Source organism: Artemia sp. Qi Xiang Cuo, chromosome 8, assembly GCF_049724085.1.
Source record: "Artemia sp. Qi Xiang Cuo chromosome 8, ASM4972408v1, whole genome shotgun sequence".
NCBI lineage: Eukaryota > Metazoa > Arthropoda > Branchiopoda > Anostraca > Artemiidae > Artemia > Artemia sp. Qi Xiang Cuo.
The window spans coordinates 4,223,642-4,239,607 of NC_142801.1; the positions used below are offsets into that span (position 1 = coordinate 4,223,642).

General features: G+C 33.1%; 1 protein-coding gene across 4 annotated transcripts in view; it reads left to right on the plus strand.

Annotated features, from left to right (window-relative positions):
- The window catches only part of BNIP3 (BCL2 interacting protein 3), a 116,471-nt gene extending 100,762 nt beyond the window's left edge, over positions 1 to 15,709 (plus strand). For all 4 annotated transcript variants that reach the window (XM_089093151.1, XM_089093150.1, XM_089093153.1 and 1 more), the window contains exon 5: positions 10,447 to 15,709. In XM_089093151.1, the coding sequence (XP_088949277.1) occupies positions 10,447 to 10,492 (46 nt within the window). In that variant the 3' untranslated portion in view covers positions 10,493 to 15,709. The remainder of the gene's footprint in view (positions 1 to 10,446) is intronic.
- Positions 15,710 to 15,966: the final 257 nt, after the last annotated feature.

Below are 15,966 nucleotides of genomic sequence, written 5' to 3' on the forward strand. Positions count from 1 at the left end.
ACATATATAAATTCAAAAATAAAATTGAAAAATCAAGAAACTGGAACTGTGACATGGTAAACCACAACCTAACACTACTTAAATATACCATCACGTTAATTTCAAAGAAATAAAATCAAAATTAACTTTTAAAAATCAAGAAAATGTAACTGTGACAAGGTAAACCACAACCAAAAAATACTGAAATATTCCAACTCTTGCATTTCAAAGAAAGAAATTAAAAATGAACTTTGAAAAATCAAGAAAATGTAACTGTGACAAGGTAAACCACAACCAAAACACTACTGAAATATTCCAACTCGTGCACTTCAACGACAGAAATTCAAAATTAACTTTGAAATATCTAGAAAATTTAACTGTTACAAGGTAAACCACAAAAAAACACTAATGAAATATTCCAAATATAGGACAAAAACTAAAGAACAACTCCAAGAAAAATGACCACTAAGGACATTTAAAATTTGACACGTTAAAAAATAACCAATCACTAATTAGATAGTCCAACTAAAGCTTTTCAAGGAAAAAAAATCAAAATTAAATTTGAAAAATCCAGAAAATGTAACTGTGACATGTTAAAACATAGTCAAACACCAGTAAAATAGTCCAAATCTTGCATTTCAACAAAAAAAATTCAAAATGAACTTTAAAAAATCAAGAAAATGTAACTTTGACAAGGTAAACCACAACCAAACACTACTGAAATATTCCAACTCTTGCATTTCAACGAAAGAAATTCAAAATGAACTTTGAAAAATCACGAAAATGTAACTGTGACAAGGTAAACCACAATCAAACACTACTGAAATATTCCAACTCTTGCATTTCAATGAAAGAAATTCAAAATGAACTTTTAAAAATCAAGAAAATGTAACTGTGACATGGTAAACCACGACCAAATGCTGCTGAAATAGTCCAGCTAGTACTGTTCAACAAAAGATAATCGAAATGAGCTTTGAACAATAAATAGAATGTAACTGTGACAAGGTAAACCATAAGCAGACACTACAAAAATAATTCAGATAGAACTTTTCAAAGATACCAATTCAAATGAGCATTGTAAAAAAATGAAAAATTAAATGATACAATGTAAAACATAAACAAACACTACTTAAATATTCCAACTCTTCCATTTCAACTAAAGAAAGTCTAAATGAAATTTTAAAAATCAAGAAAATTGAACGGTGAAAAGGTAAACCAAACCCCCCCTCGACACAAAATGACCATCTCATTAAATAAAAATATATAAGTTCAAAATGAACAATGAAAAAACAGCAAAAAATAACAGTAACCAGTTAAAACTCGACAAAACGCTACTGAAATATTACAACTCTTGCATTTCAGCGTAAAAAATTCAAAATGAATTATGAAAAATCATGAAAATGTAACTGTGACAAGGTAAACCACAAACAAACACTACTGAAATAGTCCAACTCTTACATTTCAATGAAAGAAATTCAAAATGAACTTTGAAAAATCAAGAAAATGTAACTTTGACAAGGTAAACCAAAACCAAACACTACTGAAATATTCAAACTCTTTCATTTAAAAGAAAGAAATTAAAAATTAAAATTTAAAAATAAATAAAATTTAAAATTTAACATTTAAAAACACCAAAAAAAAAACCTTAATAATACAAACACTTGAATTAAACCTATACAAAAAAAAATTGATATTTTGAAAAATCAAGAAAATGTAACTGTGACAAGGTAAAACACAACCAAACACTACTTAAATATTCCAACTCTGTCATTTCAACGAAATAAATTAAAAATGAAATTTGAAAAATAATTAAATTTAACTTGCGCAAGGTAAATCATAAACAAACATTACTTAACTATTCCAACTCTTGCATTTAAACGAAACAAATTCAAAATGAACTTTGAAAAATCATGAAAATGAAACAATGACAAGTTCAAAAACAAAAAAAATAACCAGACAAATACCAAATCTTGAATTTAAACTAAAGAAATTCAAAATGAACTTTTAAAAATCAATAAAATGTAACTGTGACACTGAATTATTCCAACTCTTGCATTTCATCGAAATAAATTCAAAATGAACTTTGAAAAATAAAGAAAATGTAACTGTTACAAGGTAAACCACAATCAAACACAACTGAAATATTCCAACTCTTGCATTTCAGCGAAAGAAATTCAAAATGAACTTTGAAAAATCAAGAAAATGTAACTGTGACAAGGTAAACCATAAACAAACACAACTGAAATATTCCAACTCTTGCATTTCAAGGAAATAAATTCAAAATGAACTTTGAAAAATCAATAAAATGTAATTTATAAAGGTAAATCACAACCTAACACTACTGAAATATTACAACTCTTGCATTTCAACGAAAGAAATTCAAAATGAACTTTGAAAAATCAAGAAAATTTAACTGTGACAAGGTAAAACACAACCAAACACTACTGAAATATTCCAACTCTTGCATTTCAACAAAAGAAATTCAAAATGAACTTTGAAAAATCAAGAAAATGTAACTGTGACAAGGTAAAACACAACCAAGCACTACTGAAATATTCCAACTCTTGCATTTCAACGAAAGAAATTCAAAATGAACTTTGCAAAATCATGAAAATGTAACTGTGACAAGGTAAAACTGAGTCTCTCAATCCCCGTAAAGCTCTTTTAAAAGATACAAAAACTACTTATTTAACACAAAAATTTCGTTTTTAATGACCACCAAGTAAAGAAAAACCACACTGAATCCGGCAACTGAGTCTCTCAAAACCCGGAAAGATCTTTTAAAAGATACAAAAACTACTTATTTAACACAAAAATTTCGTCTTTAATGACCACCAAGTAAAGAAAAACCACACGGAATCCGGCAACTGAGTCTCTCAATACCCGTAAAGCTCTTTTAAAAGATACAAAAACTACTTATTTAACACAAAAAATTTCGTTTTTATTGACCATCAAGAAAAGACAAACCACACCGAATCCGCTAACTGAGTCTCTCAATCCCCTTAAAGCTCTTTTAAAATATACAAAAACTACTTATTTAACACAAAAATTACGTTTTTAATGACCATCAAGTAAAGAAAAAACACACGGAATACGGCAACTGAGTCTCTCAATCCCCGTAAAGCTCTTTTAAAAGATACAAAAACTTATGATTTAACAAAAACATTAATTTTTTAATGAAAAAAAAGTAAAGAAAAACCACAAGGAATTAGGCAACTGAGTCTCTCAATCCCTGTAAAGCTCTTTTAAAGGATACAAAAACTACTTATTTAACACAAAAATTTCGTTTTTAATGACCACCAAGTAAAGAAAAACCACCCGAATATTTAACAAGTACCATTTTTCCACACCAGTCATAAAACTCAATTCCTCCTAGAATTATTTAAACTAAATAGTTATACCTGCCTCTCACAGACAGTTCAGAAAGACACAATACCCTTATTTATAGTGAAGCGTTTCTTAGCCGTATGTTTACCCAAATATTCAACACGTACCATTTTTCAACACCATCCACAAAACTCAATTCCTCCTAGAAATATTTAAACTAAATACTAACCCCCGCCTCCAACAGAAAGTTCAGAAAGAAGCAATAGCCTTATTTATAGTCGAATGTTTACCCGAATATTTAACAAGTACCATTTTTCCACACCAGCCACAAAACTCAATTCCTCCTAGAACTATTTAAACTAAATACTTACCCCCGCCTCCAACAGAAAGTTCAGAAAGACGCAATAGCCATATTTATAGTCGAATGTTTACCCGAATATTTAACAAGTACCATTTTTCCACACCAGCCACAAAACTCAATTCCTCCGAGAATTATTTAAACTAAATAGCTACCCCTGCCTCGCACAGACAGTTCAGAAAGACACAATAGCCTTATTTATAGTGAAGCGTTTCTTAGCCGTATGTTGACCCAAATATTCAACACGTACCATTTTTCAACACCATCCACAAAACTCAATTCATCCTAGAAATATTTAAACTAAATACTTACCCCCTGCTCCAACAGAAATTTCAGAAAGACGCAATAGCCATATGTATAGTCGAATGTTTACCCGAATATTTAACAAGTACCATTTTTCCACACCAGCCACAAAACTCAATTCCTCCTAGAATTATTTAAACTAAATAGCTATCCCTGCCTCGCACAGACAGTTCAGAAAGACACAATAGACATATTTATAGTGAAGAGTTTCTTAACCGTATGTTTACCCAAATATTCAACACATACCATTTTTCAACACCCACCACAAAACTCAATTCCTCCTAGAATTATTTAAACTAAATACTTACCCCCGCCTACAAGAGAAAGTTCAGAAAGACGCAATAGCCATATTTATAGTCGAATGTTTACCCGAATATTTAACAAGTACCATTTTTCCACACCAGCCACAAAACTCAATTCCTCCTAGAATTATTTAAACTAAATAGTTATCCCTGCCTCGCACAGAAAGTTCAGAAAGACACAATAGCCTTATTTATAGTGAAGCGTTTCTTAGCCGTATGTTTACCCAAATATTCAACACGTACCATTTTTCAACACCATCCACAAAACTCAATTCCTCCTAGAATTATTTAAACTAAATACTTACCCCCGCCTCCAACAGAAAGTTCAGAAAGACGCAATAGCCATATTTATAGACGAATGTTTACCCGAATATTTAACAAGTACCATTTTTCCACACCACCCACAAAACTCAATTCCTCCTAGAATTATTTAAACTAAATAGTTATCCCTGCCTCGCACAGATAGTTCAGAAAGACACAATAGACTTATTTATAGTGAAGCGTTTCTTATCCGTATGTTTACCCAAATATTCAACACTTACCATTTTTCAACACCATCCACAAAACTCAATTCCTCCTAGAGCTATTTAAACTAAATACTTTCCCCCGCCTCCAACAGACAGTTCAGAAAGACGCAATAGCCTTATTTATAGTCGAATGTTTACCCGAATATTTAACAAGTACCATTTTTCCACACCAGCCACAAAACTCGATTCCTCCTAGAATTATTTAAACTAAATAGTTATCCCTGCCTCGCACAGAAAGTTCATAAAGACACAATAGCCTTATTTTTAGTGAAGCGTTTCTGAAAACAGGGAGACCTATTTACGAAAAAAAAAAAAGGGGTACCCCCCCGTGCAACTGAACCCCCCTTGTAACTGAACCCGTGTATAACCGAAATCCCACCGTTCAACTGTATCCACTTTAACTGAACCCTCGTGCACCTCACCCCTCTATGCAACCCACCCCCCTCATAACACTTTTAAGCCAGTTCTTTTTAAATTGACAATATTTTTCAAACGTTAATTACGTATTATACAGACCACATCGGCGAGGTAAAGCTAGGTCAAGTCACAATTTCATTCTATCGTTACTTTTCAATTAAGCTATTGAATACTTTCTAGCAATGCCCCTTGTAAGCGTCTACGCAAATATCTTTTCGCAAATATCTTTTCGCAAAAAAAAATTCGCAAATCTCGTAAACTAAAGAAGTAATTACATCACTGTTGTTAGCTCCATCATTAATCTCCAATAATGTAAATGCATCCCTCATTTTTTTCCTCTACTAATATCCTTTCAAATAAAAAATATTCTCTTTGAATTAAAGTCTCTTCCTACTCTGTAATTTACAGAAAACTAAACAGATCCCTCTGTGTTTAAAGCACTGATTTAACCTAAAAAAAAAAAACTTGTTTATCATGAAAAATAAATTCAGTTAATTTTGACCGACAAAAATTTAAGCAGAACGGATTATGATCAACCTGTCTGGTACTAACAAGTCTATACCATTCTCATTTTGAGTTTGGAAAATATTAAATGTGATTTTTTTGGTTAATTATTTTTAATATCATTATAATACATTTAAAAAAAATTTTAAAAAAATATATCATTTAAAAAAAAAGATTAAAAAAAAAAAAAAAAAAATTAAAAAAAAATTGAGCGCGGGGGCCAAAAAGTTGGAGGGGAGGGGTCCCCCTTCGAGTTTGGAGATAGGGGACCTTTGGGGGTTGAGCTTTCTTGTGGTTAGGGTCGTTGGTGCTTATGATCCTTGACGGTTCGTACTCACAAACATCTTACTACTTGAATTACAAGGATTTATAAGGTTTGTTCTGAATTTCATTATTAGAATTCTTTTCTTGCCATCTACATCTCTTTTAGTATCAACTTTTTAGTATACTATCACGTTAGACCCTATTTTAAATTAACAATACTGTTCAAACACTACTTGTGTATTATACAGAACGCACCGGAGAGGTAAAGCTAGGTCAACTCAAAAAGTCAGTCAATCATCGTTAGCCATTTTCACAGATTGATGTTGTTTCAAATTTATAATAAATTACCTCAGTTAACGAGCCCTGCGGGGTTACCTTAGCTGCTAATCAGTTAAACCTTTTCCTCCATCTTCATATGATCCAATTCGCAAATGTTATCTAGCTCTGTTTTTTCCCTATTATTCAAATAAGATCGTTCATACAGTTCAATTCGCGAATTTTATATCCTTTTTTGCAAAGAGATTTATCTTTTAACAGCATATGTCAATCAATCAATTCTGAGTTTAGCCTACTATTCTTTAATTAGCAACTTCCTTAATTATATAACTCAATGAATATCCATACATATCCAAAATTAATACAAAACTTAAATCTTTTTCCAAGAAAATATTTTGAATGCGATTTGGCTGTATAAACTGTTATGATGCTTCAAGATAAAAAAAAAACGTTATGATGAAAGTGTCTCAAAAACCAGTCTGCTTGCGTTATACAATCTCAATTATACTTTCAAAACGTGTTTGATCACTTTATAGGTATATAATATAAAAGGTTTGGTCACTTTTTGCAATGTAATAGTCAAACAACACTGTATATTCTTGTAATCGTGAAACCTTTATATAACTTACTACTTATATATTACTATTACTAATATATTATTATATACTATACTATATTATTAATATACTATTATACTAAACATTTACATTACATAAAGTGATAGAACTGTACTATAAATTTAAACATTAGACTACATTATGTATAGGCACATTTGTCGATAAAATCAAAATTTCGCACGACTACAGCGTCAAGTATGTTCCCTGTTCGTACTTTCTCGAGTTGAACATAATTCAACTTTCAAGCATGAAATTCTTGATTGAATAATCAGAGTCGAGATTTCAGGCATAATTTTTTAAACTAGAAAACATGGAAACTTAGAACAGCAGTTTTTCTATCTTTGACAGGAGTCTGACAAAAGTTAAGAAAACGCAGTATTGGTAGAGAACAGTCGGAGACAAACTAGTGTTGGTCCAAACTCTTTAAAACCAATTTCTTCCAATTTTAATTTTCCGCTTCTGAAATACAAGTGTTGGTCCAAAATTAAGAAAAATGCCATACCATTAATACAATGTGGCTTTTTCATCGAAAGACGTGACTATGATGTGGCTCGGGCATAAGTCTTCCCTAGATTGTGCTAAGGAAGTTGTTTTGTGTTTAGCGATAAAGATGCAGCCAGGCATGGAAAAAGTTCCAAAGCTGCTATTAGCTGAACTGTAAAAGCTGCCAACAATTTAGCAGGGCAACTTGTGTTTTGACAGCTTTGCTTTGAGCAAAGACTATTTTTATAGGTAGAAATGGTATTTTCAGACAAAATCTACCTACAAATGTCACTAGGCCATGAAAAGTGCCAAGTAGCATTGCCACTATGGTACCCTTCTTTTTGCACAGCGGGATGCAGCATTTTCAAAAAGTAAAATCCCTGGTTGCGGTAAATCTTAGCGGTAAGTTGTCACAAAATACAATTAGAAATTGTTATTATGATAAACATTTATAATTTTATAGCTATTTTTAAAATCTCATTAAAAAAAAAATATAGAAAGGGGCCAAGACACAGGCGCGTACGCAGGAATTTGTTTCGGGGGGGCCCAATTTGTTTCGGGGGGGCCAAATCCTTCAAACCCATTATTCTGTGAGAAAAATCAGAAAATTATGGGAAAATGAAAAAAATCGTGAGATTTCGGGGGGGGCCGGAGCCCCCTCCCCCCTGCGTACGTCCCTGCCAAGACATATACAGGGACCATAGAATATCTTTTGGTTAAAAACTTCAGGTTTTCAGCCAATTCTTGAAATCTAAAGGAACGTGGCTCCCTTGGCTTAAACCAATTAGGTTGTTTTGGGATAGGGCCAGGGTCTTATCCAGGATTTTTGTCGGTGGGGGGGGTTAGAAAAGGACTTTTTCGAGGGAGTATAAAAAACTTATCAAAAATTTGTTTATATTCATTTTTGTTACGTTTTTACGATTCGGAAAAAACATTTCGGGGGGGGGTCAAACCCTCTAACCTTTCCCCCTGTGTACGGCCTTGAATAGGCTGATAAAAATGCAGGAATTTCCTAAAATGAAATCCAATGTGGGTGCAGATACCCATCGTGGAATGGGAGTGACAGAAGTTGAATCAGAAATGGTTATTCTGTCATTTGTAAATTAATAGCCATTTGTCTGTTATGTTTTCATTAAAAGCTCTGAAGGGGTCAACACATATTCTAGGACCATAAATTATCCCATTTTGGCCAGAACTCGAAGCTTTTCAGTCATTTCTTCGATTGAAGGAAGGATATGGCAGTGGCGGATTCAGGGAGGCGAGGGGGGCGCGCGCCCCTCCTACCGTAGTCTAAAGCAGTGTAATTTACTTAATTAACTCAAGTTTGCATTAATTAAACTTGCTCTTAACGCAAGTTTATCAGATGAACCTATTTTGCCCCTCCCCCCTAAAAAAATTTAGGGGGGAGGGATATATATTATATATGCTTATTTAATCCTTAATTGGATTATATAAGCAGTGTATGTTAAGCTTTATAAGTTCTTTTTTTTATTTTTCTATTCCAATATACCTGTCTCACCGTTTTTACCAGTTTTTTACTATATATATGGTGTTATTTTTACCTGTTTTATCATTGCCCAATATCAAGGGTTAATTCAGGATTTTTGTTCAGGGGGGGGGGCTTAAAAAATGCATCAAAACGAGTCTGATAAAAATTTTGGGGGGCTCAAACCCGATCCCCCCCTCGGATACTACCTTGCCGAATATACCTACTCCATCTTTTGTCATTGTTAGCGCAGTTCGGTACTGAAGAGCGGCGGCAATTGCAGATAGTGGGGCTATTATAACCTTTAAGCTCAGAAGTTTTGGATACCACGATAAGTGACGTCACGGACATAGTTTCTTATTTAACTCAAGTTGTGGTGTTGATTCCACTCAACCGACTAGAAACAAAAAAAAGTATAAATCCTTCAATACTTGTAAACTGAAAGCTAGTGAGCAGCGTCTTTTAATTTATATGTATGCACCAGTAGTTACTTACCAGTCCATACTCAGGGACCATGGTAAGCTGCAGTTCGACCATAAGTGGGTCGAAACGAAAATAGAAAATCGGTGGAAGCAAATGCTTAAAAATACCATAATTGAAACAATTATAGTAATTGGTAACGACCCCAATGGTTTCCTTTTCAGTTTGATTACGTTTTACAATCTTTCAACCACTTACCACGGTAAGTGACGTCAGCTGTAAATCCTTCAATGCTTGCAAATGGAAGGCTTGTGTGTAGTTTCTTTTTTATTTTTGTGGTTACAACAGTAGTTACTACCATCTACCATTATCATTATTATTCTGGGTCAACTCATCAAACTGAGTCGAGGCTCAGGTCAGAAAAGCCCATTGTCTTCAACCATCAAACAAACTCAGCGATCATGATAAACCGTAAGATGATCCTCCCAACCGACCTTGGCAAGTCGGTTGAAACGCAAGGCAAAGCCAAGTATCTACAATTTTCAAAGGTTGGAACCAATATAGAGAACTATAGTAGAAGAAGTTGCGGAAGAAAAAGAAGAAGAACGGCCCCAATGCTCGTTTTTTTCTTGTTTTTTTTTTTAGTTTGATTTTTACCGTTTTACTGCACATAATCTTTGAAATAATATTTCTCTTTCTGGACAATTAAATCAAAGCTCATAAATTCAACTAAATATTTCAAAGGTACATGCTCTGTAAATTATAAGCCTTCAGACTTAAAAATTTATATATTGAACTTACACCTTTTTTGCAGAATTTGTTGCAGTTTAAGGTCTTCTTGGCCCAAGGTACACGACCTTTAAGTTTAAAATCAGTCAAGAATAATTTCGCGATTACCAAAAAAAGTTTAAGTTCTAGGACCCCTTATGGGTCAGAAAACCCAGTGACTCCTTTTGCCGAGAAAGAAAGTCGAAATAAAAGACAACCTCGTCTGGTTCCTCCTCTATTCTGTTTTGGGTATCTCTCGACCAGTCATAAAAAAAGACAGAAAAAACATTACATCATTGATTGTCTTATTCCATATCTTCTTTTTTCCTCATTTGTGTATCTGCTCTGTCAGCTAATTTTGAATAGTTTTCCATTTCCTGTGTATAATTAATATTGATTGGTGTTTCTATTGCAGGATTTGGTGTTATCGTCGTAACATTATTGCCAGTTTATCGAATTGAAATCGAGTTTTTTTTTTCTACGTACTATTGGTTGAAGTGTCTTGATGAAGAAGAGGAAGCTTCTGTATTATTTTTCCCAAATAGTTTTAAAAATTAATTAATGTATGTATGTATGCGTTTTTAATGTCATTCCTTAATGCTTATTGTACTAGCAATTACGAAATCGAAATTTTTGTATGCCCAAGATAATGCGCATATTCTCCGTTTATGCATTTTTCATTATTATTATACGGAGAATCGTATCCAAGATTTTTTTTTCGTGGGAGGGGGGTAAACAAAAAACGCATCAAAAATTTGTTTATATGCATTTTTGATTCGTTTTTACGAGACGAACAAACATTACGGGAGTCAAACCCCCTCCTACCCCTGTAATTGGGGAACAACTGTTTACATACCTCTCGGTTGATTCCTCTCTTCCATAATTTTACGTAACATAGGGGGATTTTAGGAACTCTGGCCCTTTGAAATAAATTAAATTTATTGAAATAAATAATTAAAATAAATTTATTGAAATGAATTTGAAATAAATAAATAAATTCCAGTGTATGTTCCTGTAATGTACTACGTGCCAAAATCAAGCCATGCTATTACGCTATATAATTTGATTTTAAAGGTTATTTATTGCTTAAATCCTAAAACAAAAACGAAAATTAAAAGTATTTAAAGTTGATTGGCATTGTATCACTGATTAATTATTATTAATTAATTAATTTTTTTGCAAACAAGCTAGTTTTATATGAAAACCTATCCTCGTATACTAAACGTAAAAGACGTATCCTTTTTCTTCTTCTTTTAAGGGATAATGACGCTGTTTGTCAATAGAAGAAAAAACCTACTTCGCTCAATTAAATTTCTTATTTGTCGAATTTTGGGCTCAGGGTTTGGCGTGAACTCATTCTCAACACCTCGACTCCCCTCTCACTTTGCGTGAGAGGCCTTAGCCTTAGTATAGGAATTTGTTTTTAAACCTTGAATATCATTTTAGTACTTGTTTAGTCTGTAATCTTGCCCTCGTAATAAAAAGTGCTAAAGTTCAAAGATTAAGGCCCATTCAGCATGTTTTGAGGAACCTATTACAGTTTTGAAATTCGAATTCTTTGCTTGTTCAGAAGTCAATGAACGGGCAATAATTTTTGGTATTCATAAAAATTAAACCCTGAAGCATTTTGAATTATAATTTTTGAAATGATTCACAGGAATTTTATTTCAAACGTGATAAAACGCTCGAGCTGTGTACTCATACTGATAAATACCCAATAATCCTGAAAAAATTGTAAAATTAAGGCAGTTGAGCCAGGTTGTGAAGGGGGGGGGGGGTCTGAATAGGGAAGTAGGAAACTAGGACTCTAGAGTAGGTAAGTTCAAAATATGGCCAGTGGCTCCTTCAATTACATTATTTTTTATTCTGAACAAAACCGAATTGACCTGCTAAGTGTATTAAGTGTTACATCCATCTCCTAAGCCTCGCAGCAAAAAACACCTATGTCATCATTTATAGCCGTGATTCCCAATGTGCCCCACCATTGGGGCATAGCAATATTTTGATGGGTCATGGGTTGGACGTGCACCTTCTGGCTGACCATACTTCATAGTATTCATTTTGAAAAATTATTTTTTATGTGAATGACGTCACATTCTAATGTGACGTCACATTATTTTCTAGGTGACGTCACATTCTAATGCATTTAAAGAGTGAAAAACATAATGATTGCATTGCAGTGACATTATACATTGTATAAAAGGTGTTATTACCAGACATTATTTTTTATTGGTATAAAATATGCCTAGAGGACGACCCACAAAAAAGATACCAAATTAGTCTTCTAAGCTTACTTCAAGTGAATTCTAAGCTTACTCAAAATTTTGAATAAGAAAATTTAAATACTACGAGAGGAACATGAGGATATTAGAAACACCTAGCTGGGGCCTGGCCCAAAATCGGTGGGAATCACTGATCTTTACAGGTAAAAGAGGATGCTTGTGGTGTCAAGGGCCTGCAGACCAGTTAATGTTTTATTTCGGGGTCATGTTGAGTCTTATAATTTCTTGTATTTCGATGTTGAACAAATTCGGCCCTAAATATATAATAATAATAATAATTTATCTTTACCCTCTGTACACAACAAAAATGCACTGAAGAGGAGTATAAAAATGAAAAGAAAAACAAAAAGAGCAGACAAAAAAAACACGCACAACTCTTGAAAACTTTAACTTTCAACACTTTAGCATCCAGTTCCAAAATTTGTATAAGGGTATATGGACTACCAAATTAGTCCTTTCACCTCTTTGACTCAATAAAAATCTCTTCAGATGAAAATAAAATATGTGTATCAGACGTATAAATTTTGCCATTTATTGACTAAAAATTTATTAAATTGATTTCAAACTATAAATACCAGATTATTTCGTTGCACTGAAATAAAGAAAGAGATGCATTTAACAGCCTTTTTTCAGGTCTTCGGGACAGCTTAGTCCCAAAGGTTGTAATATCTGAGCCTCGAAATATACAGTCGGACGCTTGGAAGCACAGAGGGGTCAATCGGTCTCCCCAGTAGAAATACGTCGTAACAAGACACACTCCGACTCTTTAGCGTAGTGCTATATCCGGCTGAACCTTCCAGAAAATTCGCCCAAGAAAGGTGTCATTGTTTTGGCTCTTAATTTTTTTTACTCATTATTTAGGCGCAAATGTACCCAGTAAGGAATCTCATAAATGACTTACGAGCAATATTAATTACCAATGAATTACCAATTTTAATTGGTAATTCAAAATTAAAACGTATTCTCTGAAAAAAGCTGTATGGTTTTGAGAACTCGGAACTGTCGTATTTGTGACCGGCTGTAGAATATCAATAATATCCTGCTCACTGGACATGTCTGACATATTTCTTGGAGAAATTATTGAGTCTATCCTTATGATACTGTAAAAGTGGGTTCATAGAGGAGAACTTTCTATTAGGCAAGCGTATTTTAACTCGCCCGACGAAAACTACCCTCGTCTGGGAGAATATTTGTTTATTTTTGTTTCGGATCAGAGCGAAAAAAAATCATGTCTCTATTCTTTGGAATTAATCAAAAGCTTACTGCCTATACACTGGCAACACGTACTTTCCTTTTTTTATCAATCTCATTTCCCCTCAGTGGTACTAAAACTTTAATTTACAAAAGTAGCATATATTTATGTTCAACCTACATGTACAATTAATCAAATATAAAATCTGTACCGTACCAAACAAATACATATAATTTGAGCAGTCAATACTTGATATATATTTTTTTTTTGGGGGGGGGCTCTGCAACCAAACACCGAAATACAAAAGCTGTCTATCCGTTTTACAACGTGCATTCCCGTCATAGGGCACCACTTCTAAGGTGGCATAAAAATGCAAATTCAGTAAAATATAACATTCCCCTCCCCCCTTTTACATACAAGAAAATTCCTATTCTCTTTAAGTCTTATGTCGCTCTTTGAACTAGTAAAAATAATGTATGAGTCTAACGCCAGTATAGGAATATATTTTTAAGCTAGTATATTAGTACAGTGTTTGGTTTGCTGTAATTCTGTCCCCGTAATAAAACCGTACAAAATCAAAACATTTGGGCTCATATAGAATGTTTCAGAAGCATATTTAAAATTTGCCAAAATTTTGTGGGTTTAAAAAAAAAAATAATTACCAAAACCCATTCCAAGATGGCATCAAAATTCACCAAAACACAAATTGATTAAAATGTACTATTTGTATTCCTTTTTGAATAAGTATTCAATGTAGTATTTTTGTCTCCGAGACATTTTTTTAAAAGACTTCAGAGAGCTTTGCTTTCAATCAAATAACATAGCGAACATAGCGAAGCCGTTTTCGCTTTGAAAGAATCGCCGCCTTGTGACTTATCTGAGAAAGGTTGCATAACCTAGTTTCTGTTGTTCGATACTATGATTTTCTGAGCATAAATTAATATTAATCTTCTTTCATTGTATTTGAATTCTATATTCTATTAATTCTATATTAATATCAATTATAAATTAAATCTATATTAATAGCTTGAAGTACCAAGGACAGTGAAATGGAATCTGATTATTTGAAGTGGTTAAGTTGAAATCTACACAACCATATAAATCTTGGGTTAAATCCATAAGACCGGAAATTCAATTGTTAATGAAAAACACCTCCATATGTAGTTCAGGTGCGTAATTTGCTATGGGCAGGGGGCAACTGCCCCTCCAATACCTTGGTTTTCCCATCCCAGGACCGAGTTCGCCCCCCCCCCCAGATGAAAGTTAGTTTCTTCCAAAATCTTGTCAAAACTAAGATAAACCTGCATAATTCAAGCATAACAGAAACAGATTAGTTTTTTTAGTACATATATATCTTTATATTATTATAAAGTACCTTTATGGTACCAAATGCCTATTTTTTTACTTTTTACTGTCATTTTCACTTGATTTGGGAAAACTTGATTTGCCTGCTACTCCAATTGGCAGTAGCAGGCAAATTGCCAAAACAAAAAAAAAGTAGGTGAAAAATAAACTAAAGGCACTTGGCACTAAACAGTTTGTAAATCTACAGCTTTGCTTTAAAGGTCTAATTGTCTTTGACAATCAGCAGACTGTAAAGGTTTAAATTTTTACAGACTGAATTTCCTTTTTCTCATTTATTTTCTATGTTCAAAGAGGCAACACTGGTGGAAATTTGATAGTGCCTCAAAAACTACTAGTTTTGAAACAACCAAAAGGAAAATCTTAGAAAACCGGTTTTTGGTTTTAAGCAGTTCTAAGAGGGTGCAAGGGGGGGGGGGTGTTTTTATTTTTCTGCTTTGGTATTTTAAAAAGCAAATATTGACCCCTGTTAAGAAGCTGTCTGTGTTGAATTTAGTCGGTTGTTTTTTGTTGTTTTTTTTTTACACCTAGTGAATTCGAAACTAGCTCTTTATATTTAATTTTCTGCTTATACTTACAACTAGTTTCGACTTCTTAGAATTCTAGCTTCTTAGAATTCTAAGAAGCTTCTTCGACTTCTTATAATTTTAAAATTCGACTTCTAGCTTCTTAGAATTCTAAGAAGCTTCTTTGACTTCTTAGAATTCTAGAATTTGGCTTCTAGCTTCTTAGAATTTTTAAAATTTTGTGATTATTCTATAGTTTTGTATGGGATTTGACTTAATATTGATTCATTTTTGTAAAAACATTTTGGAATTACTAAATATATATAACCATTTAGATTTAAATGATGCTTATTTTTAGATTCTAGCTGTATGCTGTATATAATACTTTATCCTTGGGTGTAACTTAGATATGTTCTCTGATATGTTCTAACATATCTCTGATATGTTAGATATGTTCTCTGAGAAAGAAATATGCAGTGCTGCTTGAATTGCAGACTAACATACCGGAAGGAGGGAGCTCTGGGCACCTACTCTCTTTGGAAGGTCGGGAATTATCTGATATTTCGTATTAGATACTCTCTTTTTTTTGCTAC